Source organism: Paroedura picta, chromosome 13 (genome assembly GCF_049243985.1).
Source record: "Paroedura picta isolate Pp20150507F chromosome 13, Ppicta_v3.0, whole genome shotgun sequence".
Taxonomy (NCBI): domain Eukaryota; kingdom Metazoa; phylum Chordata; class Lepidosauria; order Squamata; family Gekkonidae; genus Paroedura; species Paroedura picta.
Genome location: NC_135381.1, coordinates 24,956,577 through 24,977,219, shown reverse-complemented (window position 1 = coordinate 24,977,219; position 20,643 = coordinate 24,956,577). Strand labels below are relative to the sequence as shown.

Here is a 20,643-nt window from a genome sequence, read left to right as displayed (position 1 = left end):
GGGCTTCTGGGAATTGTAGTCCATGGACATCTGGAGGGCCGCAGTTTGACTACCCCTGCCCTAGGAGAACAATTTTGTGGAGATCAATGGGCTACAGTGGGAGTAGAGAAGCAGGCAGGGAAATTCCACTGCCGACAACAATAGTCTGGAGCCAATCATGTACGACAAAGAAATCGAGACTTTAACTACAGAGGCTTGGAGATGCACACAAAGCAACATCAGAAATGTACAAAATAATGTACATTTTCATAAAAATTTTATTTTCCTTTTTTTTAAATAATTCAATGCACTGGCAGTATAATTAATCCCTCTATGAGAGACACAAATGTACCAGTTCAACAAATATTATTTTATACAGAGACAATTGTGTTTAAAAACAACAAACAACACTAAAAATGTTTGTACAGAGTATTACTTAAAAAACAGAACATGTAAACAAAAAATGCATAATTGTGCAACACATTGGAAATACAAAGAAAACAGGCAAGATACATACATTTTTTTTACATAGGAGAAAGAAAGTAACCAAACCGTTAGAACTATACAACATTGCAGTAATTGCTTGACATTTTAAGAGTTACTGTACCTTGATCTGTACAAAAAACATCTTAACTTATACTTAAAACTTTTACAAGGATAACATGCTTTGTTCCAAACAAAAGACACATGGAGTTGCAAAGATTATGGAGCTGATGTTTTTCACACACAAATAGTGGCTGTTTGGCTGGATCACAAGCTAAAAGGAATAGCCATTTCCCTCTCCATCTGGTCAATTATCTTCTAATTTCAGTGGAAAACAAATCTGAATTTGCTTGGCTAGAGGACCACGAGGCCATGGTGATGTTGCTTTTCTTTCCAATAACCAGAATACAGAATACACAATCAATCCAGATGGCTCTGAATGGACTTCTACATATATATGCACATAAAAACAAAACAATGCATCCAAACTCTTTGTTTTTGGCAATCATGGAAAACAAGTGCAAAATTCTCTCATGGAGCTACAGACATCCCAGTCACCCCAAAGGAAAAACAGGGCTGTTCAAAAGAACAAATGTTCTTTTAGGTCACCTTTATTGTTCCATTCCTCGACCCAATTTAAAACATAGTGGCATTCATATCACTGGCTGCTTCACAATGAACTGATCCTCCCACAAAACCAGCCATGTGAAATTATCCTTCAATCTCCACATAAGACCATGTAAAATAACCTTCAGCCAGCATTAACATGTAGTACAGTCCTCTTGTGTGCCTCCATCTTGCTTAGAGATTATGAGGAACCATTTCAGGGACACTATCAAACCAGCCCCTCCCTGACATCGGTGTTGAGATTATGTAGGTCCTGTTCTGGTGTTCATTCAAGATACAAATGAAAGTATTGGGGGAGGGACCCATCATGACCTCCATGCATTCAACTGTCCTATGTGCACAGAGCATCAATTGTTCAGTGCAAATATCCAAATGTATGTAGGCTCTCACAGATATGAACACTGGACCAATTGAAGGTATAGACTGGACACATGTCCATAAAATGAGTGTGACACTTGTAAATAAATCAATGGGTGGTGGTTGTGGGGAATAAACAGGCATAGCCTGTTCCATCCAAATATACCCTTATTCATTTACATTTCTGAGGACACCTAAACAGAGCTATAGAAGCATGAGAAGCTTATATCACACCAACATCCACACTTCTGCACTGGTCATAAGAAGTTCTGTAGAAAAAAGTTTGACATAGGGCAAAACAACTGGACACATGAAGCTGACTTATACTGTGTCAATTATTGTTTATTTGGAGTGGCAGCAGCTCTGTCATACAGTCTCCCCCCCCCCCCCGCCCCAAGTCTTAGGAGAACTGTCCCATTAAAAGAGTTTTATTGAGTTTTAACAAGTTGAACAGTTTGCTTAGACAGTGGAAATGCTGGACAGCTGATTCAGTGGTCATTGAAAACCCACCTTCCACTCTGACAGCTCTTAGGAACAAGAGCCATTACTTTCTCTGCTCGGGGAGACTATGACCAAGTGAGTGGAACTAGATTAGCTACTTTTACTGAGATTCAATTGGATGCTCAAAAACAAGGTGATCAAAGGGCAATGATCTTTTTTTTAGCTCTTCAAAACAAACCACTACAGAGATGTTTCATGGCAGTTCGCTTTAGCAGAGGTCACACAAGAATCTCTGGAGTTTCAAAAAAAAAAAGATGGGGCCATTTCACAGGGCACAAGTTTTATTTATGTATTAAATCAGGAATCAAGGGAATTAAAGCAAAGAAGAAACTAACAAGGCCTTCCCAGATTGAATTTAGGCTTTGCATTATTATCAGTGCTTCTGTAATTCTCTAGATTTGTAACTGGGACCACTGAATTCTTCCCCTAGTTATCTGTTTCATTTTGATAGAAAGAGACCTAAGCTCAAATCACCACATCTGGTGACTGTATTGTGCTACACCCAGGTCATTTGATTTGCCTAGGATACCTGACCTTATACCTTCCTAAGCCTGTGGGAGAACCAACTTCTGAGGCTTGCGTTTGAGCCTCCATACCTTCCTTCTGCTAGTTGCCTGCTGGTTGCTTTTCGGTTGCTAGCGCTTTTTAAGGTGGTGAATCCACTTTTTGGGATTCCCAGAGAAGCACTTTAAAATGGAGGATGAAGCGAGCAATCAGTGGGCTAGATGCTGGATGTGGGTGACATAATGTGAAGGGGCCAGAATAATCAGTTTGCATTTGACTGGCATGATGCTACATTTAAAGAGTATGGAAATCCCCCAAGTGTCTCTCCTTGTGAGAAATAGTCAATCACCATCTATTCCAAAAAATTAATATCATGTCAAAAACGCAATGGGTTGAAGTCCTGCTGCTCCCCCCAATAAGTAAGTAATCATTCTGTGATAAAACATGAAATGATTGGGAAATGTCTGAATATACCATCAGAGACATTTCTTAAATCATATCTTTTATATTTTCAGTTCAAAATTCAGCAATATGCAAGCATTGGAGTTCCATAGCTTTTGAGCTTCATAGTTATTCAGCAAATAAATAGTTTCCATGAACATTCTTCTGTAAATTCCAAAGCTTGCAAACATCAGACCAATAAAAGCAGGCCCTTGAAAATACTATGCAGGCAATTGATTTAGATGGTTTGATTGTGAATTGGAGTCCCAAATAAAAGCCATAATTTCCCAGTCTGGATATAACAAACTAGGGAGAAAGTGAATCAGAGAGGAAGAATCTGAGGGCCGTTCTGCACAGAAAAAAAAAGCCTCATGCCAGTGCAATGGCGTAAAGCTAAAAAAAACTCGCCCCTGGGAATTCCTCACCTGCTGGCTCCTCTGATGCCGTCTCGCGCTTCCTGCCCTTTTGCACGCCTGCTTGAAATGGCGGAAGTGGGGAATGAGCTATACACGCTCCTCTCATCTGCCTGTCAATCAAGACAGGCAACCAATCACCTTTCTCCCTCTCTTAAAGGGACCTCCATGCCAGCTAATTATTTTTAAAATGAGACTTGTTTATAGATGCATAGGGCTCCTTTTATTGAAAGCCCTCTTGCAATCTTGAGGCTTTTAAAAACCTTGAAGCTTAAAAAAAATTGGGGGGGCAATTTTTTGGGGGGTGGGGGTGGGGAAGAGGCATGCTTTATGGGCAAACTGGTGGGGAATTTTTTTTTTTGTGCTCTGCCTCGGTGATTGTGCACCTATTTGTTGCTCCAGGCAGTTTTTTTCAAAAAAAGAAAGCCTCGTTTTGGGTAAAGAGAGAGGGAGGCGGGCTCAAGGGAGGAAACTGGAGCTAGAAATCTTGCTACTTCGGACACTTTGGTAATGCACGTGTCTTTTGCCATGTGGCTTGCTGGCTGCTCTCCTCCTTATTGTGCTACATGGCATGGGGAATCCAGTTTATGCAATTCCCCTGCAGCTGCTTAAAATGGAGGATGTTGCTTGAGGTTTGCTACTGGAATGCAGGATGTTCACAACATCATGCAAAATACCAAAAATATGGCATTTACAAAAAGTAAGGATTTCACTATTTTTATCGGGTATAGAATTCCTCTGAGGTTCTTTTGTGCAGCACTAAATCATGATTTTTTGTTATGTCTGAAGCAAGTCTATGTGCTGTCTCCCTGTTTGTCTTGATTGAAATTAAATAGACTGCTGTATTTGTTTGCATTTGAGAAAGGGTGTTTTGACTCTCAAACCTTGCTGATCTTTAAGGTGCTACTGGACTCAAATCTTGTTCTTCCACTGCAGACAACACAGCTAATATTGTGTCATGACAAGTTGCTGGTCTCTGACCCATTTGAAGTACTTCCTTTGGAAATACATAATTATTTCCTTCCATGATATACCCAAATTCATTGACAAGGTCTTTAGAAAAAACATTTTGTACACTAATAAAGTTTGAGACATTTGCCTTCAAGCGGCAAAAAGGGGGACTGTGCTCTTCAGAACTCCGTCCCCTCCGAGGAATATATTGGTAAAGTTTTGGGGCCAGGGCCATATGTGGTGACTGATTTACTCTTTCACAATTGACAGAAAGTGCCATTTATCCACTAGAAAAAGGCATTGGGGTGAAATCTCCTTGGTTTAATGGAGCAATAATTCAAAAGAGTAACCTTGGTCAATATGCCCAATGAAGTTTGCAGGAAAGTGAAAAGAAACTTGTCCTAGGGTCAGAGTGGATGGCAGCCAGAGTTTTCCCCCCCAGCAATGTCCTTGACTCTTGTACATGACCTGCAGAAATGGAGAACAAACTTTTCTGCCGCAGCAAGGAGATAAAGGCTTAATTCAGATCCCATGCCAAACCGTGGTTCGTCCTCACTGTAGATGAAACCACAGCCAGTAAAAAGTTTGGCCACTGCAGTGAATTTGCACTGCCAAAAGTTCCCTTGGGGAGCCACAGTTTGAGAAGCTAAGCAACTAACTGCACAAAGTGGCATCTGCTCATAGAACTAGTAACCACCAATAGCTTCCTAATGGGCTTGCGGTAGTGCCTGCTCCAGAGATTAGGTCTGATGAAGATTAATTTCTCTGCCTCAGTGTTAAACTGACAGACTCCAAATATGAATTTGCACAGAACCGAGTGGCTAAGCTAGAAGAGAGCATCTTTATAGTTACATAGTATATATGGCCTGTTGTAATGCAGAAGTATTGCCTTGGTCACCACTCCTCCAGCACTAGACAGCATTTGCTATGTGCTGCATTTGCTATGTGCTGCATCAAAAGCCTGCAGTAACAACTCTCCCCATTCCAAAACATAGAAGCAGGGGTAAGAAACGTCACAGAGCTTACTCTGCTATGGCTTTACCTAGTTCCATGGCTCAACTCTGATTCGAATCTACTCCTACAGTCTCTCTCCACTTCCCTGAAAACACCAGTCATTTACTATACAAAGAAAGAGAACAGTCTTATAAGCATACTAGCAAGAAAGCCCATTGCAAGCAAGAATGCAATGGGCGCTAGGACCCAGGGGACACCGGGAGGTGAAGATCTCTGTCTCTGTCTCTGTCTCTCTTTCCCTCTCGCTGCGTGTTTCGGTGTGCCTCGCAGCACGGGGCAGAGCAGGTAATTAGAGCTGGTTTGTAGAGGGAAGGAAGGCTGGCGTGCAGTTTGGGGCAGCTGTCTCTCTCAGTCTCTTTCTCCCTCCGTTGCAGCAGGGGTGGCTCTCTCTGTGTCTTTGTCAGCAGCTTGGGGCAGCTCTCTCTGTCTCTCTCTCTGCCTCCCTCGCAGCAGGAGCAATAGGAGAGAATCAGGGCTCGTGTTCAGTCTGGCAGGGCTCTGTGTTCCTGTCTCTGGCGTGTCTGAGAGGAATGTGGCTAGCGTCCAGGGAGGGAGGGTGAGAGGTGTAGAGGCAGGGCTAATCAGGATGCAGCCAGCAACTGATTAGCCCTATTCCAACTTGGACAGCCAGACACGTTCCACCACCGAAGCTGTTTCACAAATATATAGAGGAACCATGGATAAGGATGGTCTGAATGAGTCATGTGTGCACCAACACACCAAGCCCTAGTGTAATCTGTTTTTTTTTTTAAGGGAAAGAGAACACAAAAAATAATAAGCCAGGTTTCCCTTCTTTTACCAACTCCTGATTATTTATCATTCAAAAGAATTTTGCATATGATGATCAGGGAAATAGGAAAACAACTAATTTCTGAAACCCTGACAGTGTTATATGGAGGACTAGTGGATTACCAAAGTGTTTCTTTGAATTATAGATGTATCTGGGATCGTCTAGAGTCATTTCCATATAATATATAAATAGCGTTACGCCAACGTAATGGTATAGCACTAAATATTATCGCGCTTCAGGCCATTCCTCACCTTCTTGGCATTTCGCTGTAGTCTGCCGCCTTTTTGTGCTTCTTACACTCCGCAAGCACTGCTGGAAATGGCCGAAGAGAGCAATGTGGTTTATATGTGACTCTCTTCCACCTGTCTATCAAGCCAGGTAGCCAATCCCCTTTTTCCTTCTTTTAAAGGTCCCGCAATGCCCTCCATTTTTAAAAAAATTAACAGTTCTCCATTGAAATGCCTAAGCATCTAATCATAGCTGCATAGTGCATTTTATAACACCACCCCTTATGGAATCACAATTCTTGAATTGTTTAAAAAATTAATCTCATTCCTGATTGGGGGAGGGACTGTAGAGATGCATGCATTGTGTGACAACTTTGGGGGGAAATTTCTTTTTGGCTTTGCCTGCACACTTGTACACTTATTTGTTGCTCCAGGCCGTTTGCTTTAAAAAAAATCCCGTCCCATGGAGAAGGGAGATGGAGGCGAGTGTGAGGGTAGGACATTGGATGCAGAGATAGCACTTCTTTGCCTCCATACATTTCTTTAGGGTGTAGTGTGCTGGTTGTCTGCTGGGGGAAAGCGCTTTTAGTTTGGGGAATCCACTTTATGCGATTCCCCAACTAGCGCTTGAAAATGGCGGATGTAGTAAGCAGTATGCTGGCCAGATGTGGGAGGTTGGCGATGTCATGAGGAGTGTCCGAAATATAGCCTCTTCACAAGGTAATTTCATTATATTTATCGCGTACAGAAAAGCCCTAGATTTTGAAGGACTCTGTAGGTTTGGGGGCAGGCTCCTAAACAGCAATCCAAGATTCTGAAAAGAGCCCAAACATGTCAGTACCATATTGAGGGCTTGATTCATGCTTGAATATTTATAGCACCTGATGACTGCAACGTCAAGCAATGACTGGGTTTTGTGAGTAGTCAATGCAAATGTAAATTCACAATTTAATGATCATATTGCTCCAGGCACAGTGTCTTTCCATGCAGTCAGTTTACATGCTCGGTAGTGATAGGCAAGCTCTGTCCCATGTCACATTGGAATCTGTTCAGAAATGCTCAGAAATTTATTTAGTTACTGCATTTATACCCTGCCCTTCCCCGAACACTCAAGGCAGCTTACAAAAGGATTAAAATACACGTGTTTAAAATTTTAAGATTTATAATATAAAATTAAAATGTCATCGGAGCGTGATCTGAAGACCCTGATAAAAAGACTAAAAGAAGAAAGTGAAAAGATGGGACTATACCAAAATATCAAAAAGACCAAGATCATGACAACTACTGGCAGTAGCACCAAAGTCATGATTGACAACGAAAACATTGAATGTACTGATGATTTCATCTTTCCTGGCTCTATGATCAATCAAAGTGGAAATCAAACAACAAATAACACTGGGCTGGAACGCAATGTTAGGCATGAACCGAATATGGAAGAATAAGGATATCAGCCTTAATACAAAGTGCCAGCTAGTCAACACCATTGTCTTCCCCATAACAATCTATGGATGAGAAAGCTGGACTCTGAAGAAGGAAGACAGGAGGAGAATAGATGCTTTCTAATTATGGTGTTGGAGACGAATGCTGCGAATACCATGGACAGCCAAAGTTACCAACAAGATAGATTTAGAGAGGAGAAAACCAACTACGTCATTAGAAGGGAAGATATTGCAGCAAAAGCTCACTTACTTTGGACACATTATGTGATCAAACTCGCTAGAAAATGGTCAGTGGCAAAAGGAAACGTGGTTGCCAAAGGATCCGCTGGCTCGACACGATCAAAGCCGATACAGGGACGGCCATGAACCAACTGAAAGAAGCAGTCAGAGACAGGGGCGCATGGCGAAGACTTTCCTATAGAATCATTGAGGGTTGGACACGACTGAACGGATGACTTCATCATCAATCAATATAAAATAACATTTAGTATCTTTCTGAGTTTTTCTCAAGAATATTTGTCAAAATGAATGAGAGAAATGCCCTTCCTTCCCATGGGGGAGTGGGGAGCCCTAAATAAAGCAGTAGGTGTAATTGGTTGTGGAGCTCATTAAAGACAGGAGATGCCTTCTTCCAGGTGTAATTTAGGACCCTAAGCATGCTGTAGCACTGCCAGTTTCTCCTTCCTTCTCTCAAGGAGTTCTTGTTCTTTGGGACGAAAGGAGTGTCAAAACTCATAAAGGTATTTTATACCCAGTTGAGCCACCATGGTATAGTGGTTAGAGCAAGGGAGACCCAGGTTCAGGCCATGACTCTGCCATTGAAGCTCACTGAGTAACCATGGGCAGGCACCTATGCTCAGACTTTCAGAGTAACTGTGAGGATAAAACAGAGAACTATATAAGCCTTTTCCTTTGGGTCCCCAACGGGGAGAAAAGCAGAGTATATATGAAGTAAATGAATAAACGCATTGGGCCACCTAGCTCAGAATCACAAGTGCCACGGATTCATGAAAAGTCTTTCTTAGCCCTTCTATCTGCTGATATTTTATGGGAGAGACTGGGAGTTGCAGCTGTGGAAACATGAGCTGGAGCACTAAGCTAAAGCCCCTTTCCCATAGAGCAGGTGTAGTCAACCTGTGGTCCTCCAGATGTCCATGGACTACAGTTCCCATGAGCCAGGCAGAGAAAGGTCTTCAGGCAGAGAAAGGTCTTCCCCAGAGATGTTCTACTTGCAAAACAGGTGTTCTGCTACTGAGCTTGAACACTGAATTTTCCTGGTCCCTAATATCCAGCTGATTGGCATCAGAAGAACTATCTATAGTGAAATCCAGTGATGAGCATGCACATGAGAGGCAGACCAAAGTCTTGAGCTGCGCACCTCCCACTCCCACCCCAAAAAGAAGGAAGGAAGGAAGGAAGGAAGGAAGGAAGGAAGGAAGGAAGGAAGAAAGGAAGAAAGGAAGAAAGGAAGAAAGGAAGAAAGGAAGAAAGGAAGAAAGGAAGAAAGACAGGCTCCATTAATCTGCCTAGGTACCCAATATGAGAAAGCATGCTAAATGTGGGAAAAGGCATCCATTTAGTGCATGTTACATGGAAGAAAACACCCTGCAATCCTGCTGAGTGGTTACTGATAATGCTTTGGAAAAAAAAAATGGTTGTCACTTAAGATAGTATTTCACTCTGCAAATATCGTTTGCCAAATACATAGTAGTTTAGGATTTCCACTTGCATTAGACTAACAAGGTAGAACAATGTACTTAACTAGATCCAACAGGCAACTGTACACTAACTGGCATGGCTGAAAAGGGGGTGGGAAAACTTTGGTTACTACAACCCCTATCTGTACTGCAATCATAATACTAAAAAAGGTCTTTTATGTTCAGGAAAAAAAAATCTCCTTTATACCTACAAATTGGTCTTGTGCTGAATCTGTGATTCCAAGTCAGATCAGAACAAGTAAGTTAGGGTGGCTAATAAATGCCAGATTACCTGGCTCTCATCAAGAGATCCACAAGTGTAGAAGTTCTCAAGAGCTCCACATAATCAGCAGCGGCAGAACAGGATTCCTTCTCTCTCCAGTATAAGGGGGTAGGGTCACAGAGAGGAGTGGGGAAGAACAGAGACAAATCTGTGGATCAGGGTCAAGAGCAGACAAGAAAGCTACCCCTGAAAGCTGACTTCTGCACATAGAATACTCCTCTCTAGCTCTGGGTGGTTCTGCTCTTGTAGCAGACTGGACTAATGTTATGATTACTGCGGTATGCATTTCCCATTTGGGAGATATTCCTACAATTTTCTTGTGCCAGGAATTCCTCTGGGATGCAAACTGCTCAACAAACATCAACAAACTATCTTTTTAAGTATGCAAGGGAAATTAAAAAAAAAATCACAATAAGTTTGAAATATTAAAAATGCTCTTGTTGCACAGATGCAAGACTTGAGTTCAAATCCTAGCAGTGTGAACCTTTGAAATGCTCGTTACCAAGCAGTAGAGGATACAGGATTATATAAGAGAACGTAACTACAATTAACCTTCCTCTGAATTGTTATCAACTACATATGGAACATTATTCCAGAGATGCAACACAGAATGGTATATACATTGTCATGAAATTAGCTTTTTCCAAGTAAAATATACAGTTAAATTGTTAAGTCACAAGGACAGTGCAGCAAAATGGTATAAAGTTTATTAATCAGGACAACAAATTAATGTGTTTTTAAACCCTGTGCTATTTGTTGTAAAATGGATGCAGCCTATATTCAGTGAATTAAAACAAACAAACAAACAAAAAAGAGGCAGGATGTTGATGTGTTTTGTTCTGGTCCAAAATGGTATAGGATATCTTGGTCCCCCAAAAATGAGAAATATGAATGGGGAATAGAGGCTGGCAGCCAAAGAGTGTCCTGAGGACATTGAGGCTTTCCTGCCCGCTCATTACTGCTACAGTAGTAAGCTTTAACCTGCCCCACGTAGCTGTAGTGGAAAGGAGTCAGTGGCAATCAGGTATATCTTCCCTTGCACAAAGGAACATACCTTCTATTCATGTTCAGCACACTCTGGTTCCAAGCTATCGAAAACAGGGCAGAAGTCTGTGAGGACACCAAGTCCCCCATCTGGAAGCCCTTCCCTTATTCTTGAAAGATGGGAACTTTTTTCTTTGGTGAAGGAAATGCACTCTGCTTAGGGATACTTTCCCTTGATATTGCTTCCATTGCTTTAGGCTGGTGCCCTTATGTTGGAAACTGATGATGGGACTGAGCATCGGGGAGATGGAGCATATAAACCTCTTTATATGAATTTCAACAGCGGTCAACTAGAGGGGCCATACAACTTTGCACAAGTAGGGTTTTTTCCCTCCCGGGTTGGGCTAGGAGTGCAGGAACAGAGCACCTGAGAAATGAGCATTGCAGTCTCACGGAGCTCCGTATCTGATATGCAGCTATGGAAGCTCTATGCAAGCATCTCTTACTGCTCAGAGTACTGGACTGCACTGCTCCACTGGTGTCCTAAAGCAGTGGTCCCCAACCTTTTTATCACCGGGTGCCGGTCAACGCTTGACAATTTTACTGAAGCCCGGGGGGGGGGGTAGTCTTTTGCCAAGAGACGTCACCACCACTGCCTGAGCCCCTGCTCCACTTGCTTTCCCACTGCCGCCCCTGAATTCCCACCACCTGCTGGGGGGTGCTGCCAGCAGCAGCTGTGCAGTGCCATGCCGAGGGGGAGTCCCAGCCATGGCGGCCTCTAGAGAGCACCAAAGGTGAGCCAGCGGCAGAGTGGCAGGGCAGACCCCGAGGCAGCAGCCGGGGAGGAGGACAAGGAGGAGCCGTGGCCCAGTACCGACTGATCTACGGACTGGTACTGGTCCCCGGCCCGGGGGTTGGGGACCACTGTAAAGCAGTGGTCCCCAACCTTTTTATCACCGGAGACCACTCAACACTGGGGACCACTCGCCGGGGACCACTCAACGCCTTTTACTGAGGCCCGGTGGGGGGGGGTAGTTTACTCCTCTACTCTCAACCACTGCCCTAACGCTCTCTGATCGCTATGGTAATGTTTAAACATCCCTTCAAAATAAGATACAGACACGCCACAACAATGAAGTGTGTTGTAAATGGCCGGGGGGGGGGGGGAGAAGGCATCCTTCGGGGCCCACCTCCAATTAGTCGAAGGACCACATGTGGTCCACGGCCCACAGGTTGGGGATCGCTACTGTAAAGGATTCCTTGGCAAAGGTGTGCACATGGTAGCACCCCAAACAGAGTAGCATTCAACCAGGACCTATCCCAAGAGCAACTGCATACCAAAGAAATATAGCCCTAGTGAGTGCAGGAAACTAGTCATGAAGGCTACACAGGGAATGGAGTAGAGTGCTCCCATATATACTTGTGGATATGCCTGAGAGGGAAAGAGGAGGGAGGCTGAGTGCTACTGATGCCATCCTGATGCACATGAGCTCTATTGTTATGTATTGCCTTTATATTCGGCTCACTGTAGGGACAGACCCAAGTTTGCTTAGCTACAGTAAAGTTGCTGCAACATATGCTTTCAGACCACAGCCTGGAGGCACACCGTGATGAAATTCCCAGAGGTTCCTTCAGGACATGTCCATATGGATCCATGATAGTCATGTGGTAGAGACCATCTAGGGCAGAAGTATCAGGCACATCTAGACCAGAAGCCACAGATCCAGCTCTTTCCAGAGTTATGGAAATAGGCCCTAAAGCTGGGGTGGCCAAACAGTGGCTTTCCAGAGGTCAATGCACTATAGTTCTCAAGAGCCACTCCATAGTTCATGGAAATCTGGAGAGCCACGGTTTGGCCACCCCTGCCCTAAAACAAGGCAAGCCAGGAGCTTTTGTGTTCAAAATACGATGGCACAGATTGACAGGGTGCTGCAGAAATATTATACCGGTGTGCTAAAGCTGTAAGTCAAATCAACAGAACAGAACCACAAAATTCCATTGCTTAGAAATTGATATATAATCTCCCATAGCTCTTGTGCTATATAGGTAGAGCTATAACTGCACAAGATGTTCAATGTGTTGGTTTTCAGGGACGGAGTTTCTAAAATCTTAGCAATGACTTGCATCAAACTGTGGTGCAGTGAATTACATGGCAATTTCCAACCAGACAGATTGAACTTCTAATTATTTGTTTTCCAAGGGCACTTGTCATAATTACCCTCCAAGATTTAAGACATTTTGCTCAATAATCCATATCTGCAATACTGCTGGGAATCTACTGTTCCATAAAACACATTATGGAAGGCAAGAATGGCAGGATCCAGGAGATACAAGGTAAAGAAGAGAGTCCAAAACTGATTAAACACATACCCCACTTCTGGAGCCATATTTTTTTTTCATTTATGATGAGTTCCACGTCTGACAGAGGTGAATAATTTCTTTCTTTTTTGTTTTGTTTTAAGGAGGTCAAGAAAGCAATAAAAATTAAGCTCTATGAGAACCATTTCAGAAAAGACTGGTGTTCCACCTGTGATCACCTGTGCACTGGCAGAAGTAACAGGATGGAGCTGCGATGAACAGGATGGTAGTCACTACAACAAGTGTGCTTCAAGGCGAAGCCAATGGAGTCCTTGCCGAACATAATGGACCAAGTTGGTCATACTGCTGTGTTGGGTTAAGGGACCCATCACGGAGTCCAGGTCTATGAAGAACTCTGCAAAATGAGAAGAGAGGTCATTTTCTGCCACTTTTGGAAAATTGTATATGAAAAAAACCCAATTTCCAAGCATAGCAACATGAACAATGCCCTGCTTTAATTTATTAGTTTTCCACTCTTAAAAATACAAAGAACAGTTGGCTTTTTATATCCTGCTTTTAATTACTGAAGGAGTCCTGAAGTGGCTTACAGTTACATTCCTTTCTTCTCTCTACCACAGACACCCTCTGAAGTAGGTGGGCCTGAGAGAGCTCTGAGAGAAACTGTGACTGGCCCAAGGTCACCCAGCTGGTTGCTGTTGAGGAGGACTGTGGAATCCAAACTGGTTCTCCAGACTGGAGCCTTTCACACTTAACCACTATACTACATTGGGTCTTGTGGTGGGTTTAAAAGTGTCTCCAAATATCATAATCTAAAGGTGTTGCTAAAATTTCTCATAAAACACAGCATATAGGATGATTTGGGCAGGGGGACACAGTACAATCCAGCATGCATTGACTTCGAAATAAATACCATTGATTTCAAAGGTTAGGATAATGTACTCAAAAACTTGTTTCCCACATGAAAAACATAAGAACATGTTGAGAGTGGATTACAAGATAAAAATAGGCATCTTTTAAATCAATAATGATGAACCAACAATCATCAATCATCAATCAATATTCAATAATTGTACAACTGAAGGAATGGATGCCATTCAAAATTTTGAAACATGAAGATTTAAACAAATATTCTGAGGTCTAAAATGGGTCTAACTGCCCCATCTTTCTTATCTACTAGGAACATCCAAGATAAGAAACACTCAGATGCCTGAGATGTCATGACCTCCTCTATGATGTCCTTGTCAATGAAGGAAGCCAAAGCCTGTGCAAGACCCGAAGGTGATTCATTGGATTCCCTTAAAGGAATAGAGCAATGGGGAACAGACTTAAATTCTAACCTGTAATCAAACCTAATTACGGACAAAACTCAAGTAATGGCCTCCCAGGCTGTTGAAACTGAGCCAGCCTGCACGAGATGGTTGCTGAAGGTGGATACAATGACACCTCGTGAGAGTAAGAATACAAACTTGCATCCCTGGGGCTTGCAAAGTTGTCAGTCCACTCCTTCAAATATCCCAGAGCCCACATCTAAGGGATGTCAAGGCTATCACATAGGGGGTTGGGGCTGAGACTATGGAACCCTGGCTGTTTGTTCAGGTCTGGACTCAATGCAAAGCCTGGCCATGTGGTAAGCCAGTATTTCCCTCCCTGTCAGAGATAGAAACAGGTGGAGATCTCAGACCCAGGGATCCTAATTCTGTCAGGTGAATCAATAATTGGTTGACAGATTGTACCCAAAGGGTACTTGTTTATGATAAGCATCCTCTTGGTGAAGAGTGACAAGTGGAGTTCCCCGGGGATCTGTCCTGGGGCTTGTGTTGTTCTACATATTTATAAATGATTTGGATGAGGGATTAGAGGGGATACTTATTAAATTTGCAGATGATACTAAACTGGGAGGGGTAGCAAACACAACTGAAGAAAGCAACAGAATACAGGATGATCTTGATAGGCTCGAGAAGTAGGCTAAACTGAATAAAATGAAGTTCAATAGGGACAAATGTAAAGTTCTGCATTTAGGTAGGAAAAACTAAATACACCAATATAAGATGGAGGAGACTTGTCTTGGCAGTAGCATGTGCGAAAAGGATCTAGGAGTCATACATTGAACATGAGTCAGCAGTGTGACTCAGTGGCTAAAAAGGCAAATGGGATTTTGGGCTGTATCAAATGGAGTATCATGTCCAGATCACGGGAGGTGATGGTACCGCTTTACTCTGCTCTGGTTCGGCCTCACTTGGAGTACTGGGTTCAGTTTTGGGCACCCCAGTTGAAGAGGGATGTTGACAAACTGGAACATGTCCAGAGGAGGGCAACAAAGATGGCGAGGGGTTTGGAGACCAAGACATAAGAAGAAAGGTTGGGGGAGCTTGGTCTGTTTAGCCTAGAGAGGAGACAACTGAGAGGGGATCTGATAACCATCTTCAAGTATTTAAAAGGGTGCCATAAGGAGGATGGAGCAGAATTGTTCTCTCTTGCTCCAGAGGGACAGACTAGAATGAATGGGATGAAATTAATTCAACAGAAATTCCATCTAAATATCTGGAAGAAGTTCCTGACAGAGCCTTTTCTCAGTGGAACAGACTTCCTCAGGAGGTGGTGGGTTCTCCATCTATGGAAATTTTTAAACAGAGGCTGGATAGCCATCTGACAGAGAGGCTGATTTTGTGAAGGCAAAGGGGTGGCAGGTTGCAGTAGATGAGTGATTGGAATGCGAGTGTCCTGCATAGTGCAGGGGGTTGGACTAGATGACCCATGAGGCCCCTTCCAACTCTATGATTCTATGATTCTACCCTCTCACTCCTCTTAGCAAATGGTGGGATGATCCTTCAGTGCAAGAAGCCCTTCTTCCTCTTCGATCAGCTGAGCAGCAAGGTAGGATAGAACCCTTTTTTATTCAATTAACAGTGGGTCCCACCTGAGTGGCTTAGGGTTCCAAGAGAATGGAGCCTGAAATGGTTTTCTAAAGGGACAAGCTGAACATCATTTCACCCTGTACAACTGATGAGCCTGTCTTTGGCATTTAGGTCTAAGTGTGGATGACTGCAAGAGAAGCTGCATGACTGACTCACGGAAACACAAACCAACGTTAGCACTTTTTATGGCCCCATCACAATCCTTGTTTCTTCCCTTCCTTGGCCAACGCTTTCAATAGACTAAAGGATGGGAAAGCTTGACTAACTATATTCTTATGGCGATGGCTACTGATCCATACTTTTCTCACCAAATCCAAACTTTAGTTACACAACTTCAACCCTGTTCAAATGACTGTCAGTCAGTGATGCTATTTTCTTTTTCAAGTCATCTTGCAGTAAAGAGTTGGTAATAGTTTGAATCCACGGGATGAATCATGGACTCATGGCAAACTGAAGGTCAGGATTTTCAGCAGCTTTGTCACTGCAAGCCTCTCAACATGAAAGCCAGAATATAATTTCAACAAGAATGTGATAGGCAGGTGGATAGAAATTGACTTACAAGGCAAGTAAAGACTGGAAAAAGCCCCCAATCCACTTGTCATGCAAAGTCTAAACTGTGAAATTCCCTTTCTCAATGATAGCTTCTTTGTGGCTGATTACCCACACTACATCCACCTTGTTTCCACTGCCTCATTTGCAGGATGATTTCATTTCTTTAAATAATTAAATTTTTCAATATTGAAAGAATTTTGTGGCACCTTGAAGACTAAGAAATTGTGACTTTCCTAGAAGGGGAGGGAGCTTGAATTTTGTTTGGCCATTCCTTGTATGAATTTTACATTTGTGCCCATCCATAAATAATACTGATTTTGTTATTTCATACTTCAAAAAAGGGCAAGGAGATAAAATGTATATAGGTAGGATTAGCAAACAGGGGTATTCTTCTAGATTTCCTTACAAACTATGAAGTCTAGCCGGACCCTTTTATTAAAACCAAAACCCCCCGAGACCTGGGTGACCTTACTTGGGACCACCCATTTCATCAAATAATATAGCAAGCAATAAGGTTGCAAATCAGGAAGAAAACATAAAGCAGTGGTGGATTAGTTCCTGCAAAATAAAAACACCTTCCTTCAATATGCCCCGATCCATCCCGCCCCACGGCAAAGTGCCGCAAAGCCAACCAGGGCATTTCTTGCCTCCTTTGAGATATCATAGGACAGGAAGGCCAGGCCCTGTTGGCCCCTGCAGTGGGCTAAGGGAACTCAGAAGAATCTGTGTTCCCTGTGTTCCCTTAGTGTCTGGAGCCTGATTCATGCCAGGCCCAGGAGAGTGGCAGCCTGGTGGAAATGTCATGTAGAAGCGGAGATTTGCTCCTATGTGACTGCCCTCTTGGCCTTTTCTGGCAGTGTGGAATCGGCCAAGACTGGAGGTCTCATTCCTAAACTGTAATCCGACAGTTAGCTATTCAATTTTTCAATCCTTGGAATACAGGAAGCGTGAAAGGCACACCTTTGTTCTCTTTCGTCAGCTTGTCGGCCATGTCCCAGTGCTCATAGCTCCTCAAGACATTGTTGGTGACGTTGACGTGGCTGGCAGCCATGTGGTGAATGCGCTGGGGAATGGTGATGCTCCCTGCAGAGGAGGACCCTGCAGTGCCTGTGGCAGTTCCGAGAGAACTGACGGGTGATGGGCTCAAGGACATAGGGGAGGGTGTTTCTGTGCTCCTGGCGAAAGGGAAAAAAAGGGTCAGATTCAATGTTAGGCCCTCAGTCATTTGGTCATGAATCCGGTGTGCCACCTCTCCAGATCTGTCCAAGGCAGCTCACAATAAAACAAGTCTCTAAAAGACATCATGCAATAAAACAAAAACGGCAATTAAAAAAGCCAAGGCATCAAATCACATAAAATAATTGCTCCTGGAATTAAAACTCAATTCCAGATTATAAAGATCAGCTCTGTAGGCAAATATGAATGCTTTGGAGGGTGAACTGTGAGGCATTGTACCATTTTGAAGTCCCACCTCCAAACCTCCAGGAATATTCCCCCCTCAAAACGAAAGCATAAGTGACCGCAGACTGTGTTGCTCTCAGAAACACCTTCCTCAGTTAGGAGCTGTTAGAGGTTTCCTTCTCAGTAGGCCTGAAGGGAGGGGGGAGTTAGCTGCCAGGGGAGGCTAACTCACTGGGCAATGGACTCCTACAAACCGAAAGAACTGTGAGGTGAAAGGCCTTTGAGGAGATGGCCAGGGGCAGGACATGGATGCTGACTGGGTGGCTGCTGGACGGACAGCCAATCAGGCTGGAGGAGGACATAGCTAGGAGCCACACAGGTTACCTGATTGGCCAGTAAACAATGAGGCCCAACTCTTCCTAGGACGCCTTTCCATCTTTATTATAATGCTATTGGTTACAGATTAAAACAGTTTTTCTCCTTCCGGTAAGAAGTGGTAGGGACCTCAAGCAGGTTTCCCAGTGCTCTTCCCAGAAATCTTTGGGGATAGTCATGACAGTTGAACTAAGGGTAAAGCCAATGTACGGTTGCAGAGCTTCCTATGCTTCAGTGCTTTCAGCGAAGCATAGAATTTGCTGTAATCTGCTTCCTCACATGATCGCTGCTTCATCAGACTGAATGCAGCTGAATACACAAAGCTGCTTCCACTTAGTACTCTCTGACTGGCAGCTGTTCTCCAGAGTTGCAGGCAGGGCTCTTTCCGGAGAGAGAACTTTGATAACTGAAAATGATAATTAAAAAGCCCTCTTCAGATTTTCTATTCTCCCTCTGAATGTCATCTGCAGACTGCTAAATTAAAAAGAATCCAGGAATGTGAACTTCTAAAGTCCCCAAGATCCCCAGTGGAGGCCCACAAAGAGCCCTGAGGCTGTAGCTAATTTGCATATTTTATTAACATCATTACAATGTTTGACAATTAATCTGCTAGATATTGTGACAAGTTCAGTTCTGTCAGCTGGACTCCCCCCCCCCACCCACAGTGCACCAAATATTTTTGGTCTAATATTAAAAATGATGATCCTTTTTTAGGCAGTTGTGAGACTAAGCAGTAAAAAAATGGAAGAAAAACGTACACGCCAAAGGACTGTTCAAATGATCTGAACACCGCCCGTGGCGCCACGGGCGCCACGGACTAAATAAAAGAGTAAGGCGTTCTGGGGCGGGATGTGTCCGGGATGAGGAAGGGTCCGGATTGGACCCTTCCTCATGACAGACAATCGGAGGGAACAATCGGCAGGCGCGAAGCGCCTGCCGATTGCTCCCTCTGATTCCCAGCCCCAGCAACTGCGAGCCGCGCACAGCGCGGCTCGCAGTTGCTCCTGGCCTGACGCCCGAGGGAACCCACGCAGGCCGCAGCCCCCGCGCACCACCCCCTCGCCCCCAACTTACAATGGTCTCCGCCGTCCTCGCAGCCGCTCCCGGTTCCAGGAAGAAACAGTCCACCAGCGGCCCTGCCAGCAAGCGGCCCGATGTGCGGGCGCGGCTCGCGGGCGCGGCTCGGGCGCGGCTCGCGGGCGCGGCCCGGGCGCGGCTCGCGGGCGCGGCTCGCGGGCGCGCCTCGCGGGCGCGCCTCGCGGGCGCGCCTCGCGGGCGCGGCCCGGGCGCGGCTCGCGGGCGCGGCCCGGGCGCGGCTCGCGGGCGCGGCCCGGGCGCGGCTCGCGGGCGCGGCCCGGGCGCGGCCCGTGCCGGTCCCCAGCCTCAGAAAGGTTGGGGACCACTACTTAGGCAGAGAGCCGCCGCCCGACAAGGTCAGTTTCTAGCGCCCGCTGTATTCGGCATACAGCGGGCTTAATTACTAGTTAACAATAATGTTGTAAGTAGAATCCACTGTATCTGTGATTGGTACAGAACAATATAATTCAGACAGCTAAGGGAACAGGTATGGGGAATACTGGGTCTCTCTCCTCCACCTCTTTTCTCTTGATGAGTCCAGTCAATCAGTTATTCCTGACTTTGCAGTCTACCTAGTTCTCCAGTATACCTGATCACATAAACTACACATTGTTTGTCTCACCCTAGCTAGTGCCAGAGAAGAATTGCTTCTGCTAACTGGGTCCAAATCAGGAGGCCTTTGTTGTCCTGGCTAGCAGTTACAGGTCCAATCCATGTCTGATTATTTTGATCCTGGATTAAGAATACTGGTTGTCAGTAGGATCGTCCATCTCTAGGACCGTTTACGCACTGGAGGTTTCATTCCAGGCTGCAGTCTGGAGTTTTCATCGTGGCAGGTTGCCCTACCTCCTCCTGCACCCACACGGGGGAGCATTTGGCCTGGTGCACCTCATCCGCCCCCGATTTGTGATGTTGCATGGGAGCTGGGGCAGTGAAGTTCCCAGTGCATAAACAGTCTAGGTGGGGCCTGTGGATCTCCCAGGATTATAGCTCATCTTCAGATTGCAGAGAGCAGTTTACCTGGGGAAAAGGCAACTTTGAACATTGTACTCCACTGAAGTCCTAGGCCCCCCTCCAAATCCCATCCTCAGACCACCCCTGAATCTCCAGGAATCTCCCAACCTGCATTTGGTAACTCCAGTTGCCAAGAAAGCACATACTAGAGTTGGATGTTTTCAATGTAAAAAGGATTAGGTCCAAGGTTGGAAATAAATAATTACCATGCCCTGAGTGAGGTGAGGAAGAAGAGGAGACATACAAGCCTTAATATTCCCCCCTCCCGCTTGTTTGTGTCATAAAAAGCCATGCTTTACC

The 20,643-nt window shown here is 44.5% G+C and overlaps 1 protein-coding gene across 3 annotated transcripts in view; it reads right to left on the bottom strand.

Annotated features, from left to right (window-relative positions):
- Positions 1-234: 234 nt before the first annotated feature.
- AFF2 (ALF transcription elongation factor 2) overlaps positions 235-20,643 on the bottom strand; it is a 417,511-nt gene continuing 397,102 nt past the window's right edge. For all 3 annotated transcript variants that reach the window (XM_077308979.1, XM_077308981.1, XM_077308980.1), the window contains exons 20-21: positions 17,437-17,651; positions 235-13,403 (exon numbers count right to left, since the gene is read on the bottom strand). In XM_077308979.1, coding sequence (XP_077165094.1) covers positions 13,282-13,403; positions 17,437-17,651 — 337 coding nt within the window. In that variant the 3' untranslated portion in view covers positions 235-13,281. The remainder of the gene's footprint in view (positions 13,404-17,436; positions 17,652-20,643) is intronic.